The following is a 17,372-nucleotide window of genomic DNA, read 5'->3' as shown; positions in this document are numbered from 1 at the left end:
GTAGTTGGGCTCAGCCAGGAGGCGGAGGCAGCTTTGTCCAATGAATAACTCTGGCCTTTTTTATCCAGAAGCCCCGCCTCCGGCGCGGAATGACACCTCCAGCGCTCCGTACTAGCTTGGCTGCCGCAAGGTGTTTGCACCGCCCGCAGGGAGGTGCGCTCCTCCGCGCCAGCGGCGGCGGGGAAGGGCCGTGCGCATGCGCGAGGACCTGGGGGTCCGTGAGACCGAAATGGGAAAGCTCTGGGAGGTCTGGGGGCGCGTCGGGCAAGCCCCCGGACCGTAAGGAGGGAAATGTGGAGTGCAAATGATGGCTCTGGGGCGAAGCAAGGTTGCAGAACTGAGGAAAAACTCCGAGTAGGAGGCCAGAGATCTGGGTTCTGGTCCGTGCTCGGCCGTGGACTCGCTGGACGACTTGAGGCAAGTCACTTTGCTCAATTTTCCCCACACACAGGCCGAGCGTTTCCGTCCGAACCCCCTACCACGCCCGACCCCCCAGCCTGGCCGGCTAGCTTGTTGGATGGAGAGCTCTCTTGATATCTGCGCGCTGCCTCCGGGGGGGGGGGGGGGGGGGGGGGGGCCGGGAGGGGCGGCGACGCCCAGCGACAGCCCTGATGAAAGGATCAGCGCGTTTGTAGTTAAGGTAGGGGTCCAGATTCGAAGTTAAATGCCTATTCAGAAAGTTTAAGCTCCAGCAAGCAGTTAGAAAGTCATACTCATAATGCAGCTCCTTGCTTAAAGCGGATGCACCATAAATACGTCATTTAAAAAGGATCCATCTTGCCTGACCTCTGGTGGCGCAGTGGATAAAGCGTCAACCTGGAAACACTGAGGTTGCCGGTTCAAAACCCTGGCTTGCCTGGTCAAGGCACATATGGGAGTTGATGCTTCCTGCTCCTCCCCCTTCTCTCTCTCTCTCTCTCTCTCTTTCTCTCTCCCCCCCTAAAATAAATAAATTTTAAAAAAAATAAAAAATAAAATACATGAGACCCACTTAAGAGTTTTCAGGAAAATGACATTAAAGGATAAATATTTAAAAAAAAAAAAAGGGTCCATCTTTATAAGAAGGCCATTTCCGTAGGTCTGACTCTAAGGAGCTGCATAATGTTGGTGGGAGTGGCCTAACTTCGAGTAATTGCTGACTTGACAGAGAGTGTGTGCGCTTTTCTTTTCCTGATACAGAAAGTGTCCCTCTCAAGCCCTAGTATGTCCCGGCCAGAACCCGGGTACTGGCGGTTGTGTCCAGGTGATCATGCTTCTACTCTGCCTGATTCGTTTCATACACAGTAACAAGTGCTGTTGCCGAACCTGCCTGTCACCTTCCCAAGGTTGGCCGACAACTGAGTGTTTTATCATACCCTTTCATGGAAGTAAAGGAAGAAGGCAAAAAACAGAAGCAGATGTTGAGGCCCCAGAGGACATAGTGAGAAAGCTAGTTCCTGAAGTGCCAGGAGGTATTCCTGTTCATGGTTTTAAGAATCAGTGTGCGGCCCTGGCCAGTTGGCTCAGTGGTAGAGCGTCGGCCTGGCGTGCAGAAGTCCCTGGTTCGATTCCGGCCAGGGCACACAGGAGAAGCGCCCATCTGCTTCTCCACCCCTCCCCCTCTTCTTCCTCTCTGTCTCTCTCTCCCCCTCCCGCAGCTGAGGCTCCGCAGCTGAGGCTCCGTTGGAACAAAGGATGGCCTGGGCGCTGGGGATGGCTCCGTGGCCTCTGCCCCAGACGCTAGAGTGGCTCTGGTCGTGGCAGAGCGACGCTCCCCCCCCCCCATGGGCAGAGCATCGCCCCCTGGTGGGCGTGCCAGGTGGATCCCGGTCGGGTGCATGCGGGAGTCTGTCTGACTGCCTCCCTGTTTCCAGCTTCAGAAAAATACAAAAAAAAAAAAAAAAATCTGTGTGCCCTACCCCAGAAAAGGTACCTGTTTCTTACTGGCAACCAGTTCTTAGGGAGTCCAGATCATATTCCCATGGTGGAGGGCTGACCTTACAGAGATGACGCTCTCCTTCCTTCATCACCCCAGTCTGTGAAGTATGATTGTCAGTTATGTGTTGGCCATCTGTCCATTGAGTTCTGGCTCATCCATGAGTCCAGTTGCCCCATGATGAAGTATGGGCTTGTCCAGCCCTCTTCCTAAGGTGGATATGGAATGAAAGACTGAGTCAGCCAACAGCTGCGGTGACAGCTGAAGAAGGCTGGCATTTGTGTTGCATTGAGTTTCCACCATCATAGGAACCAGATCTAGTATTATTAACACCCAGACCCAAGCCTGAGCACTTCAGCTAAGACCACCCCTCATCGTGCCACCCATTAGCCTCACCCCTTTGATTAGCTACCCCAAATCCCATTCACTTCATTATCAAACAGAACCCCACTGTCGACAGTGGGTGCCGCTACCTTCTGAATACTGAGAGTCTAGCCCTTAGACTTTTTCAGGGCCCCCTTTTTTCCACCCAGTGGCATGGGTAGTAAGAGGTAGGCATTTGGCTAAAGCAGCTTATCTAGTCAGAATAAATTTATAGCAGCTTAAAGATTTTTTAAGTCACCTGACCAGGTGGTGGCACAGTGGATAGAGTGTCGGATTAGGATGCAGAGGACCCAGGCTTCAAACCCCAAGGTGAGCGTGGGCTCACCAGCTTGAGCACGGGGTCACTGGCTTGAGCATGGGCTTATAGACATGACCCCATGGTCGCTGGCTTGAGCCCAAGGTCTCTGGCTTCAGCAAGGGGTCACTCACTCTGCTGTAGCTCCTCAGTCAAGGCACATATGAGAAAGCAATCAATGGACAACTAAGGAGCCACAACAAAGAATTGATGCTTCTCATCTCTCTCCCTATCTGTCTATCCCTGTCTGTCCCTCTCTCTATATCTCTCTCTGTCTCTGTCACACACACACATACACACAAAAAGTTTTTAAGTCAATTTTTCCCAACAGAGGCATAACTGAATGATGAAAACAGTTCGTTTTAAAGGTATTTTTCTTTGTTTTGTCTTTTGTTTTTTTATAGGGCTGAGGCCTGCGAGACCTCAGGGACTTCTCTCAGTACTCACAGGCACCTCCTATGCCTTGGTGATGGCACATAGGGACTGTTTTCTTGCTCTAAGTCTGCACAACTGCGAAGGAAGGCAAAAGTAGAGCAGTTGGATCTCTGGCTCTTCCCATATCTTCTCATCTCAGACCTTATTAAACTCCTTTCTGAACCCAAGGACAAAGCTTACTTGAACAAATGATTCTGAGTCATGAATAAAAAATCCTGCTCTTTCCATAATGAGGAAGAATTAAGAGATGAACAGGTAAGCAAGCACTTCTGTTTTGAAAAAAAGGTGTTAGTTTGGGATATATCATTAATAGTGATATGAGCATATAATAAGAGAACATGAAGCTTTATGTGTAGGAAAAATCCTCATTATCATCCTCTTTATTCTCTTAGAAGCTTCTCTTCACCTTTGGGTCAGTTGCCTTTACTGAGAGCTTATTTCCTTTTAAGGTTTTTTAATTTATTGATTGATTGATTTTAGAGAGAGGAGAGAGAGAGAAAAGGGGAGGGAGGTGTGAGAAGCATCAACTCATAATAATTGTGAGCTTCTTGTATGTGCCTTGACCGGGCAAGCCCAGGGCTTCAAACCAGTGACCTCAGCGTTCTAGGTCGTGGCTCTATCCACTGTGCCACTGCAGGTCAGGCCAGCTTATTTTCTAAGTGGATTATGGAATTTGGGTTTGGATTTGTTTGGGTGGAAAGAATTTTAGTGAGGAATCCTGCCGGAAATTTGTGTTTTATCTGTCAAACACTGCTTTGGCCTGATTATCCTCAGGACTCTTAGTTCAATGTGACCTGTCTTTGTGCAAACCTTACCTTTCCCAGAAGTGTATTTTTTTAAATTAATTAATTTATGTATTTATTTTAGAGAAAGAGGAAGGGAGAGAGAGACACAGATTTGTTCCACTTATTTATGCATTCTTTTTTTTTTTAATTCTCACCTTTTTTTAAAAAATTTTTTTAAATTTTATTTATTCATTTTAGAGAGGAGAGAGAAAGGGAGAGAGAGAGACAGAGAGAGAAGGTGGGGAGGAGCTGGAAGCATCAACTCCCATTTGTGCCTTGACCAGGCAAGCCCAGGGTTTCGAACCGATGACCTCAGCATTTCCAGGTCGACGCTTTATCCACTGCGCCACCACATGTCAGGCAAATATGGAAAATATAAAAGAAATATAAGAGAAAGTCCCTACACTCAAAGCAGCAGATTCTGATTATTCTGACTGGGGAGACAGGCCTTTGCAGAGAAAGTTAGGGTACATATTGGGGGCTACTGGACTTAGAAAAGTGAGAGCCTGACCAAGCGGTGGCGCAGTGGATAGAGCGTCAGACAGGGATGCAGAGGACCCAGGTTCGAGACCCCAAGGTCGCCAGCTTGAGTGCGGCTCATCTGGTTTGAGCAAAGCTCACCAGCTTGAACCCAAGGTCACTGGCTCAAGCAAGGGGTTATTGGGCTGCTGTAGCCCTATAGTCAAGGCACATATGAGAAAGCAATCAATGAACAACTAAGGTGTCGCAATGAAAAACTAATGATTGATGCTTCTCATCTCTCCTGTCTGTCTGTCCCTATCTATCCCTCTCTCTAACTCTTTCTCTGTCTCTGAAAAAAAGAAAAAAGCCTGACCTGTGGTGGCACAGTGGGATAAAGCGTCGACCTGGAACGCTGAGGTCGCCTGTTCGATACCCTGGGCTTGCCTGGTCAAGGCACATATGGGAGTTGATGCTTCCTTCTCCTCCCCTTTCTCTCTCTCTCTCTCTCTCTCTCTCTCCTCTCTGAAAATTGAATAAATAAAATCTTTAAAAAAGAAAAAAGAAAGAAAGAAAAATGAGAGACCATTGTAGCCTCGTTTTTGAGGTAGGCCCTAGAGGAGATGGAACTGGTTTTGAAGGGGACAGAGGACACAAGAAGTAGGAGGCAGGTGTGTATTCTAGACGAAAATCACATGGCCCAAAGGATCGAAGTGAGAGGAATTACAACAGTGTGTTCATTGGATTATAGTGGGAAATACTAATGCTTAGGCAACATGAAGCCAGTTATGGAGGAGCTGGTTCAGCTGTGGTGTGTCTTGGGCATCCATTCTCGTGTCCCAGGCACAAAGAAATCAAAGATGAATTTAAAGAGTGTTAGCAAAAATAGGTAGAAGGGATTGGAGTAATGGAATACTTGAGGATTCCAGGACCTTGACTTAAGCAATGATTCCTTTATTAGTTATTTTCCTTTGATTATTTTTTATTTTGTTTATTTTACAGAAAATAATACATTCACATACCTCAAAATTCAAAAAGTGCCTGACCTGTGGTGGCGCAGTGGGTAAAGCCTCGCTCCACCTGGAAATGCTGGGGTTGCCGGTTCGAAACCCTGGGCTTGCCCGGTCAAGGCACATATGGGAGTTGAAGCTTCCTGCTCCTCCCCCTTCTCTCCCTCTCTCTCTCTCTCTCTCTCCTCTAAAGTGAATAAATAAATAAAAATAATTAAAATAAAAAAAAAATAAAAATAAATAAAAAAATAAAATAAAATAAAAAAATTCAAAAAGTACAGAGGATATACTATGAAAAACCTGCCTTCTACCTTTGTCCTCTGACCACCCAATTTTTGTACTAGAGGCAAAGTTACTATTTCCTTGAGTATAATTCTGGAAATATTCTCTGCAGAGATAAACATATATGTTTTTGTATTTATTTTTATTTATTGATTTCAGCTAAAGAAGTAGGGAGAGAGAGACAGGAACATTGATCTGTCCCTGTATGTGCCCTGACTGGGGATCGAACTGGTCAACCGTTGTGCTTCTGGATGATGCTCTAACCAACTGAGCCATCTGGCTAGGGCATTTATGTATTTTTTTAAAATATACAAATGGGCCTGACCTGTGGTGGCGCAGTGGGATAAAGCGTCGACCTGGAACACTGAGGTCGCCGGTTCGAAACCTTGGGCTTGCCTGGTCAAGGCACATATGGGAGTTGATGCTTCCTGCTCCTCCCCCTTCTCTCTCTCTCTCTCTCCTCTCTCTCTAAAAAATCAATAAATAAAATATTAAAATATATATATATATACAAATGGTAAAACATTGTATATAATCTGGCATTTGTTTTTTCACTTAATATATCATGAAGATTGTCCCATACTGTCCATAAAGCACTTTCTTATTTTTTGTGTCTATATAGCAGTGGTTGGTCCCCAAAACCCCAGGCTGCGGACTGGTACCGTCCATGGGCCATTTGGTACCGGTCCACAGAGAAAGAATAAATAACTTACATTATTTCCGTTTTATCTATATTTAAGTCTGAACAATGTTTTATTTTTAAAAAATGACCAGATTCCCTCTGTTACATTCGTCTAAGACTCACTCTTGACGCTTGTCTCGGTCACGTGATACATTTATCCGTCCCACCCTAAAGGCCGGTCTGTGAAAATATTTTCTGACATTAAACCGGTCCGTGGCCCAAAAAAGATTGGGGACCACTGCTATATAGGATCTCATTGAGTGGATATTCTTTGTTTAATTAGTTCATTAGTGGACATTCATGTGTTTTTTTGTTTCTGTTTTTGTTTTTAAGATTTTTATTGCTTGACCTGTGGTGGCGCAGAGGATAGGGTTGACCTGGAACACAAGGTCGCCAGTTCAAAACCCCGAGTTTGCCTGGTCAAGGCACATATGGTAGTTGATGCTTCCTGCTCAACTACCATATGTGTTTATTTATTAATTTTAGAGATAGGAGAAAGAGAAAGGCGGGAGGATGGGGGAGAGGAGCAGGAAGCATCAACTCATAGTTGCTTCTCCTATGTGCAACTTGGGACAATGCTGTAATCAGCCGAGCTATCCGGCCAGGGCTAATGTTGGTTTGGGTTTTTTTTTAATTTTATTTATTGAGAGAGAAAGAGAGAGAGTATGTGTGTGTTTGAGCAGGTAGCATCAACTCATAGTACTTGCTTTCATATGTGCCTTGACCACACAAGCCCAGGGTGTCAAACCGGTGACCTCAGCATTCTAGGTCACTTTATCAACTGCACCACCACAGGTGAGGCTCCAGTGTTGGGTCTTTGATAATATACTAAGTGACAAATATTCTCAGAGTAGTTTTTTTTGTTTTTTTGGGTTTTTTTTCTGTATTTTTCTGAAGCCGGAAACGGGGAGAGACAGTCAGACAGACTACCGCATGCGCCTGACCGGGATCCACCCGGCACGCCCACCAGGGGGCGACGCTCTGCCCACCAGGGGGCGATGCTCTGTTGCGACCAGAGCCACTCTAGCACCTGGGGCAGAGGCTGAGAACCCGGGGCCATCTTTGCTCCAGTGGAGCCTCAGCTGCGGGAGGGGAAGAGAGAGACAGAGAGGAAGGAGAGGGGGGGAGGGGTGAAGAAGCAGATGGGCGCTTCTCCTGTGTGCCCTGGCCGGGAATCGAACCCGGGACTTCTGCACGCCAGGCCGACGCTCTACCACTGAACCAACCGGCCAGGGCCAGAGTAGTTTTATTAGACAGTTCTCTTATGAGTAAAGTTGAGCATTTTTCATGTTTAAGAACTACTTGCATAAACCATCCATATCTATGTCTGTTTTTCTACTGGGTTGGGTTTTTTTTTCCTTACTGGTTTGTAGAACTAATTTTTAACATATTAGGTAAATTAGCCCTATAGTGGTGATATGAGTTGTAAAAAGTTGGTCAGGTAGGTTTTTTTAAGCTCTAACTGGGGAAAGGTTTGGCAGAGCAGAAAGGAACGACCTCAGTGAACTTCACTCACTCAGAGCCCTTGACACCTTTAACACAGCCAGGAAATCTACATGAGATTTTTGAGATAACATTAACTCAGTTCTTTGCAGTTTTTCTGAAAACTAGGCTAAACACAAGCTTTCCCTTACAGTACTCCTTGTAGTTAACTTCTTAGGAGTTCATCTTTTTTCCGTGCATGTACTGGGAGGAGGAGTGACGTTTCAGCTTTTGTCTTTGAGGACTGACACGTGCCGGGAGGTTGACTCTGGTTTGTCTTCCAGGCTGACAGTGTGTCTGCTGCGTACTCGCCACCATCTGACAAGGACAGCAGTGCTCTTCTGGCGTTCAGAGGAATTCCTGTACATATTCTCTGCACCTTAGTACCATCTGCCAACATAAGTTTCTGTTGTGTGCTGCTGTGTGACACGGTGGCAGAGACCCTGCCCTTCAGGAGCTCACAGTCAGGGGAAGGGGTGTTGGGCACAAACAACTTCTATCTAATAAGATAATTACAATAGTGAAGCAGAATTTGAAGTGTAACAGGAATAGCAAAGGCACATCATAGTCACAGATGAGTTCTGGGAGCTTCTGTTTGTTTCCTAAGGCATATACTTATCCTCACATCACCCAAGTTCTACATCATAGTCAGAGTTTTCCAAGATTGGCTTTAATCAACCTGTCAGGGTAGACTAGATCCTTCTGGCCTCCATTTGCAAGGACATTCAGTACAATGGGAGGGATATGTTTTTGTGGATGGGGAGACATCGATTCTGCCTTCGCATTAACAGTCACTGCCCCGACAGATCTCGGAGTTGAAGAGCCACAGCACCCTCCAGGCCTTGACAACAGAAGCTAATGGATGGGCGCCAGGTGGTAAGGTCCCTTTCAGGACCCTGGGACCCTGGGTAGGGCCCCAGTCAGAGCTCCCCATGGATCTGGAAAAACGTCATTTGAATTTCTCTGACTACTTGTCCTACAGAATTTTGTAGATTTTTTATTATCAAAGAAACTTAGAATCAACACTGGAGGAGTCAAAAGATCTGAGTTCTAATCTAGCCCCACTAGACCTAAGTGACATACTGTTTGCTTTCGGGCAAATCAGCATCTCAGTGTCTGTGGTGGAAATAGTAATACCTCCTTTATCCTAAAAAGGATATTATGATAGTGAAATAAGACAGTACAAGCAAAAAGGCTTTGGAAAAGCATCCTGTGTTATCTGCATTAAATGATTCTTTCTTCTTTTACTATATTTAAAGCTGGTTTCACAGAAAGCCACACTTACCAATTCAGAAGCACCAGTTCTGGAGTCAAATAGCTTTGACTTAAACATTACTCTCTCACCACCAGCTGCATGAGCTTGGGCAAGTTACCTAACCTTCCTAACCCTCACTTTTCTCATCTATAGACCAGAGATTGTATCAGAACATGTATTATGGGGATTTTATAAGGATTATGTGAGATAATATAAAGTGCCTTGTACACAGAATGTAAATCACAGTGAGAGCTTGTTGGTATAGATTATTGTTAAATTCTACAAACTGAAAATCTAATCTCCAAAAATATGGAGCTTATTAAAAATATTCCAAGGTAGAAAATTATTTGGATATTGATGAAGTGTCTTTTTTTTTTTATTATTTTAGGTAAGAGGAGGGGAGATAGTGAGGCAGACTCCTGCATGCGCCCCAACTGGGATCCACCTGGCAACTCCATCTGGGGCCAATGCTTGTGTCCAAGTTATTTTTAGCATCTGAGGCTGTCGTTCAGATGAACTGAGTCATCTCAGTGCCCAGAGCCACACTCAAACCAATCAAGCCACTGGCTGTGGGAGAGGAAGAGTTAGAGAAAGGGGAGAGGTAGAGGGAGAGAAGCAGATGATTGCCTCTCGTGTGTGCCCTGACCAGGAATCAAGCCCTGACTGGGATTTGAACTCAGGACTTCCATATACCAAGCCAACACTCTATCCACTGAGCCACTGTCCAAGGCTGATGAAGTATTTTGTGATAGTATTTTCTTTTTACTGTGTGGTGACAAACCTAACATTTATTAGAGATTTTACCTTAAATGCCAAGATGTGTTATATTTCAGTATAACTGGCATTATGTGCCAGGTAGTTTTGATTGTATTGAACAATTACAATTTATTTTGCCATTGCTCTCAGCTAACTTAAAATAGTAGGCTGACTAAATCAGCAATGCTGATTTTTATACAAATAAGTAGAAGAGAGCCTAAATAAAGGAGGTAGTTGCAAAAAGGAAAAAAGCCAGCCATATCATTGTGAGCTGCATTTGTTAGCATGAAGATTTGTTTTGCCTCTTTATTCTTCTGTTGGGGAAAATTAGTATTCATTAAGTATCACCTTTAGATGGAGAAGTAGTCTACCTGGTTTCAAAAGGAAAGGAAAGAGACACTTGCACATGATTTCGGTATTTGTCTCCAGTTTATAGGCACCAAATTACAATTGCTAGTTGAGGCCTTTACTTTCTCATGACTAATCTGCTGTCAACAAATTCCCACGCCCTTGCTGATGACGTTTCTGCTCCTTGATCACAATCTTTGATCAAGTTGTTTGTTGGTGAGGTTGTGTAGGGTGAGAGATTGATCAGATTGCTTGCGATGAGGACCCGAAGGGTGAGGAGCAGTAAACCTGGGCACAGGTGAGGGGTGAGGGCTGTGGAGCCCTTTGGTGTCACAGTGAGCACACAGTGCTGCTTTTCCTTTTTGTTCAGCCACTCGGTTCTTCCTTCATCTCCCAGCGGTGCAGCATGCTGGAAGTGAGTTTTGTTTTTGTTTCCTTTTAACCGTCCATGGTCAAATATTCTGTTAAGGTTATCTAGCTTGGAAGCCCTGAGACTCTGTGTCTGCTGTCCCACCCAGGGTTTGGGGCTAGCAAGATTGAATTTCCTAGAGGTCCGGGCATTCAGGACCCTGGACCAGTCTCATCTGCCACCACTGTTCACTGCCCTGCTGGACCCAAGCCCTCTACTGTGCCCATAATACTAGCTAATACGTATTGAGCACTTAACGCTTGGGCCACATACTCCTCTAAGAAATGGAAGTTACATCATCCTCACAGTAGTAGTCCCACAAGTGACTGCAGATGGTTAAGTAATTTGCCCAAAGACAAACAGCTGGTAGGTGGTGGAGCTGAAATGTTCACAGCCATCGGCTCTGGCGTGGGCTTTCAACAGCACCCTCCACTGCTTCTCAGCAGCTTTCTCTTCCTTATTATCCACTAGTGTTCTGAGTTTTGGGGAGAATTTTATTTAATTCGCAAGCATATTTTCAAAATAGTTTATTGTCATGTGATGTCCACTGCTTTTACCACTGAGGCTGGAGTGATCGACATTTTGGGTATTTAACTGAAGTCCCTTCATCCTTTCCACTATTTGCTGATGTCCTCCCTAGCAAATGGGAAAAGTCAGTGACAGGATGCACCACTAGCAATTCGGGCAAGAGAGCAACAGCTGTGGTTTGGAGAAAAAGGCCATGTAGTGGCTATAGAGAGGCTCTCCTGCTTCTTTTCTTCTGCTCACCCCCCCCCCTTTTATTGAGCTTTCATTTATTCATCAAATGTTTGTTGAACACGTGTCATGCAGGAGCACTGTGCTAGGTTCTAGAGAGCCCTGTCCTCTGTGCTCCCAGTGTAGGGAAAGGATGGTCACAACTGTGATGTGGTGTCCAGGTGGGGTGATCATCAGAAGTCACTGAAGGCTGAGCTAGAGCTGCAGCAGAAAGAATTGGAACTGCAGGCAACAGTACCTAGGGTGCTGGCTCACAGCAGAGGGAGACCAGTCTGTGCCAAGGCACTGAAGGTGGGAAGACAGGCAAACTTGAGGTAGTTCTGTATGTCTAGGGCAGAGCTAGAGAGGTACGAAGGGTCCAGATTGAAAGGTACTAAGGCACTGTGCTGATCAGGTGGGTATTACCCTGAGAGTTATAGACAATTAATTCCTGGAGAGTTTTGACCGGGGGTGGGGGGTGATTATCAGATCTGCCTTTTCTTTTTTTTTTTTTTTTTCATTTTTCTGAAGCTGAAAACGGGGAGAGACAGTCAGACAGACTCCCGCATGCGCCCGACCGGGATCCACCCAGCACGCCCACCATGGGGCGACGCTCTGCCCACCAGGGGGCAATGCTCTGCCCATCCTGGGCGTCGCCATATTGCGACCAGAGCCACTCTAGCGCCTGGGGCAGAGGCCACAGAGCCATCCCCAGCGCCCGGGCCATCTTTGCTCCAATGGAGCCTTGGCTGCGAGAGGGGAAGAGAGAGACAGAGAGGAAAGTGTGGCGGAGGGGTGGAGAAGCAAATGGGCGCTTCTCCTGTGTGCCCTGGCCGGGAATCGAACCCGGGTCCTCCGCACGCTAGGCCGACGCTCTACCGCTGAGCCAACCGGCTAGGGCCAGATCTGCCTTTTCAAAAGTTCACTCTGGCAGCCATGTGAAAAGGGCATCTGAGGGCAACAAGATCAAGGCAGGCAGATAAGTCTGGGGGCTGACAGTGGTCCAGACCCCCTAGATCTCAGAGGGTCTCCTTTTCTCCCTGTTGCAGTCATGAGCACAGAGGTGCTCAGAGCCCAAGAGGAATGGGAAGCCGTGGACAGCATCCAGCTAGAGACAGGTAATGCAAGAATGGCACCGCCTCCATACGGTCAGCTACTGGCAGAGGGACCGTCCACACGGGAGGTTGATGTGTCTGACTCGGATTAGGACACAGAATTCCTGAGTGTTGTTTCAGCTATGTGACACAGAGTAAGATCTCTTTTCTGGATCTAAAGATGACATTCTGGAGAAAATGGGAATGAATGCCATGAGGAAGGGGCTGCCATCGACCCAGGCCTGAGAGAAGACAGGCAGGCCCATGGCCAGGGTCAGCTTCTGCAGGGTGAGGAGGTCAGGCAGCAGGATGGAGACGGGCTCCCAGGGCCCCTGCATAAGGTCGAGCAGGTTGTTCTGAACAAGGAAACCCCTGGGGTTGGGGACTGAAGCCTTCTGCTGGAATGCTCAGGGTTTGCTGAAAATTGTCTCACATCCCTCTTTGAGAGCTGTAGGAAAGCAGAACTGAGACCCACATCCTGCCCGAACTCCTGGAGAGGTTTTACTGCTAACTAGAAGTTCATTCCTGTGGACTGGAACAAAGGCTGGACAGGGGTCATTCATATACAGGGTGTGAGAAGGGGTAAAGAAGAAATTAGGGCCTGACCAGGTGGTGGCGCAGTGGATAGTGTCAGACTGGGATGCAGAGGACCCAGGTTCGAGACCCCTAGGTCGCCAGCTTGAGCGCAGGCTCATCTGGTTTGAGCAAAAGCTCACCAGCTTAGACCCACGGTCGCTGGCTCCAGCAAGGGGTTACTCGGTCTGCTGAAGGCCCACGGTCAAGGCACATATGAGAAAGCAATCAATGAACAACTAAGGTGTTGCAATGCGCAATGAAAAACTAATGATTGATGCTTCTCATCTCTCTCTGTTCCTGTCTGTCTGTCCCTGTCTATCCCTCTCTCTGACTCACTCTCTGTCTCTGTAAAAATAAAATAAAATAAAATGAAGAAATTAGGAAAGACCCCTAAGCAAACCTGTGGCACACTCTGATGTGGGTACCTACACTAGTCAGTGACTTGCCCACTCACAGATGAGTGGAGTTAGGGAGCCCCTGAGGGGCAGATCTATCCCTACTCACTGCATAGGTCGGCTTGCGAGCCTCTGAGCAGTTGTCTGAGAGGCCTTGGCCCAGCAGATGATGCCAGCCCCTTGAACGAGGATGGCTTGTAGTAGCTTTGGGTGTCTAATGTTTACAGCTGGAAGCCAGTTCTGGGCTTAGAGGTGACAACCAGAAGTTCCTCAGTAAGCGTTTGCTGCCACAATGACTGCTGTTACAAATCCTGAGTGTCTTCCTCTCCCCTTCTGCCACAGGGAGCCAGACCAGCTCAGACCAGTCGGGGCAGCTGATCTCCTTCAGTGAGGCCCTGCAGCATTTCCAGACTGTGGACCTCTCCTCCTTCAAGGTGTGACAGTATGGAGCTTTGGGATCACAGGCCAAGCACCCTCCTCCCGGGAGCCAGGCTTCTGTCCTAACAGGAGAGGGCACTGGGCAAGCAAAAGGGAAGCTTCTAGTTGAAGGCCGTATCTCACCTAGAAAGATCTTGGGGCACAAGGTCATGGCTGCCAAAGACCCGCGCTCCTAGGACTGTGCCAGAGCTCTCGTGACTCCGTCATACCGAGGTCCCCGGAGCTGCTCCCTGCGTTTCCTCTATAGGGGAGGGCAGGTCTGGCATCAAACACTAGTTCCATGGAGCAGCAAGGCAGTCTGTACAGAGAGCTGAGTACTTCGTGGCTAATGAAGGGAAATCTGCCCTTCCTTCAGGGTGTCAGAAGCTATCTGGGAATTTTTTAAAATACATGAGATTGGGAAAGAAAATATTGAGAATAAAAGCTGGCAAGCTTTCTGGGGCATCTTGAGTGTCTAGTATTAAGTTTACAGGAATGTGATTTTAGTCTTCTACCTAAAACTTGGCTCAAGAGAGAGGCTGAAAAGACAGAATCAGGTTGTCAGCGTTACCCACGTCAGTGTTCTCAGCCCCCAGGGAGGGCCCTGAGCAGCGAGAAGTTGGCAGGGCAGTAGGAAGTGCTGGTTCAGCGGTGGCAGAGCACAACAGCTGCCCCCCAGTGGTGTCCACCTCCAAAACAGAAGTCTCCTAGACTCTGTCCCCACTGGCTGTCTCATCCTGGAACTTGAGAGTTTTGCTACAGTTTATAAATGATGTCCTTTATGGACAGAGACTGAGAGGCTACATAGCAGCCCCACTGGGAAACCTGGTCTGGTGTTTGTGAGACCACACGGGGGCGTCCCCACAGCTAGCATCTCTAGCTTTCTTGACAGTCAGTGGAATAGCTAGTTCTAAAAAGCAACTACCAAATGTAGACACTGATTGATAACGCCTATGCTTGGGGACATCTGTCTCTGTTTACGAAGAACCTGGTAACTGGGAGAGCCTGTCCACAGTGATTAAACAGTTGCTTCACAGCTTCTGTTTCCCTTCCCTGGCGCAGAGGCCAGCCACTTAATTGGGGGAGCAACTTCTTTGTGCAAGAACAGTCCCTGTACTCAGCTTGATGATAAGAACATTAAAGCAGGGGAACCCAGCATGCTGCCTACAACTCTCTCCCCAGAAAAGAATCCAGCCAACAATTCGAAGGACTGGGCTTGCTGCCCTCCGGCACTGCCTCTTCGGGCCTCCAAAGCTCCATCAGGGCCTCCGTGAAGAAAGGGACTTGGTCTTGACCATTGCTCAGTGTGAGTGCTCTGGTGCTGCCACAAAGCAGGTGCTTCGTATAAGGTCAGGCAGAGAGCACTGTGTGCCCACTCTGTCACTAAGCCTCACCCAAGGGTCTTGCATTTTCCATGTGGCGTGGGGAGCAGGAACTGAGGAATAAAAGTCGGGGAGAACAGCCTATATCTATCTTGAGAAGCACTCAGTCCTTCCCTGAAGGACAGTCCAACAGAGAGCATGGGTGTGTTTTGGGGCAGGTGGCCTGGATAGCCAAGACCCAGTGCATGGCCGAGTGCTCCAGACCATCTACAAGAAGCTGACCGGCTCCAGGTTTGACTGTGCCCTCCATGGAGATCACTGGGAAGATCTGGGCTTTCAGGGTAAGAGAGAGGAATGGTTTATCTTTTCCTGGCCCCCTGATTCCAGGACTGGAGTGAGAGATGGGTAGTCCTCTTCCTGTCTTGCTAGCACCAGGGGACAGGATACCTCAGGAGAGCATTCTGGGAAGAGGGGAGAGCAATGCAGAGGCCCTGACACAAAGCTTACGTCTGAGAAACTGAGGCTGAAACAGAGAAGAGGGTGACGGGAGAAAAGTTCACTTGTGGCCTTGCAGACCATTGTAAAACCCTAACTCTAAGTGAGATGGAGCCTGGCTTGTGGTGGTACAGTGGATAGAGCATTGACCTGGAACGCTGGGGTCGCTGGCTTGAAACCCTGGGCCTTCCTGGTCAAGGCACATACGAGAAGCAACCAGTGAACAACTAAAGTTCATTAGTTAGAAACGAGTTGATACTTCTCACTCCCCCTTCTCTCTCCTCTCTGTGTAAAATCAATCAATAATATCTTTAAAACAAAATAGTTTAAGTGAGATGGAAACCATTGGAGTGATACGATTTGGATTCTACTTTTTTTCCTCTTTTCTATTAGTATTGATGACAGTCTGTTGGTACTAGTGACAGCATGTTTAAGTCCCTTTATTCTCCCTCATCTATAATTGTCTTAAGTATTTCCTCTGTGTACATTGAAAATCACATGAGTGTTTGATTTTTACTTTATTTTTTACTTTTTTTTTTTTTTAGCAAGAGAGACAGGAAGGGAGAGATGAGAAGCATCAACTTATAGTTGCATCACTTTAGTTGTTCATTCATTGCTTCCCATATGTGCCTTGACGGGGTGAGGGGGCAGGACTCAAGCCAGGCTATGACCCTTGCTCAAGCCAGTGACCTTTGGGTTCAAGCCAGCAACCTCAGGATCATATCAATAAGCCCATACTGAAGCTGGCAACCTTGGGGTTTCAAACCAGGTACCTCAGCATCCTAGGTCAACACTATTTACTGCATCACTACATCAGGCAAGTGTGTGATTTTTTTATTTTTTGGCATTTTTCTGAAGTGAGAAGCAGGGAGGCAGAGAGACAGACTCCCGCATGTGCCCGACGGGGATCCACCCTCATGTCCACTAGGGGGCAATGCTCTGTCCATCTAGAGTGTTGCTTTGTTGCACCTGGAGCCATTCTAGTGCCTGAGGCAGAGGCCATGGAGCCATCCTCAGTGCCTGGGCAAACTTTGCTCCAGTGGAGCTTTGGTTGCAGGAGGGGAAGAGAGAGACAGAGAGAAAGGAAAGGGGGAAGGGTGGAGAAGTAGATGGATGCTTCTCCTGTGTGCCCTGGCCAGGAATCAAACCCAGGACTTCCACATGCCGGGCCGATGCTCTACTGCTGAGCCACCTGGCCAGGGCGAGTGTTTGATTTTGTGTCAACCATGGAACAATTTAAAAATCTCAAGAGAAGCAAAGTCTGTTGTATTTACCCTTTTATTTACTCTTTCCATTGTACTCTCTTCCGTTCTGATATGCTAAGATTCCTTCTTTTATCATTTCTTTTGTTTTGAAAACATCCTTTAGCCATGTACTTACATAGGTCTACTGGCGATCAATTCTCTTAGTTTTTCTTCACCTGAGAATGACTTGATTTTCCCTTTACTCCTAAAAAGTAATTTCTCTGGACATAGATTTCCAGGTTTACCATTGTTTTTCAGCACTTGAAAAATGTGCTACTTCCTTTTGGCCTTCGTAGTTTCTGATGAGAAAGCTGCTGTCATTTGAATTATTTCTCCCTGATAGTGCCACATATGAGGTCAGGCAGAGAGCACTGTGTGCCCACCCTACCACTAAGTCTTACCCAAAGGTCTTGTGTTTTCCATGTTGGCATGGGGAGTAGGAACTGAGGAGTAAAAGTCTGGAAGAATAGAATATCTTGAGTATAGTCTGGATCTATCTTGAGAAGCATTCAATCCACCTGAAGGACAGTCCAACAAAGAGCATGGGTGTATTTTGGGGCAGGTGATAGTTAAGGAGTTGTTTATCTCTCTTCTATT

At 47.0% G+C, this 17,372-nt stretch overlaps 1 protein-coding gene across 16 annotated transcripts in view; it reads left to right on the top strand.

Annotated features, from left to right (window-relative positions):
- The first annotated feature begins 136 nt into the window (after positions 1-136).
- ELMOD3 (ELMO domain containing 3) overlaps positions 137-17,372 on the top strand; it is a 35,504-nt gene continuing 18,268 nt past the window's right edge. The window contains exons 1-9 of one of the 16 annotated variants that reach the window (XM_066377816.1): positions 279-417; positions 2,999-3,284; positions 8,014-8,091; positions 8,536-8,605; positions 10,459-10,503; positions 12,282-12,350; positions 13,640-13,731; positions 14,897-15,020; positions 15,255-15,377. In XM_066377816.1, coding sequence (XP_066233913.1) covers positions 3,231-3,284; positions 8,014-8,091; positions 8,536-8,605; positions 10,459-10,503; positions 12,282-12,350; positions 13,640-13,731; positions 14,897-15,020; positions 15,255-15,377 — 655 coding nt within the window. In that variant the 5' untranslated portion in view covers positions 279-417; positions 2,999-3,230. The other 15 variants (XM_066377815.1, XM_066377825.1, XM_066377820.1 and 12 more) reach the window with 15 other exon arrangements.

The sequence above is a fragment of the Saccopteryx leptura genome, chromosome 3 (assembly GCF_036850995.1).
Source record: "Saccopteryx leptura isolate mSacLep1 chromosome 3, mSacLep1_pri_phased_curated, whole genome shotgun sequence".
Taxonomy (NCBI): domain Eukaryota; kingdom Metazoa; phylum Chordata; class Mammalia; order Chiroptera; family Emballonuridae; genus Saccopteryx; species Saccopteryx leptura.
Note: the sequence above shows the minus strand (reverse complement) of the source record. Positions and strands in the feature narration are given on the sequence as shown.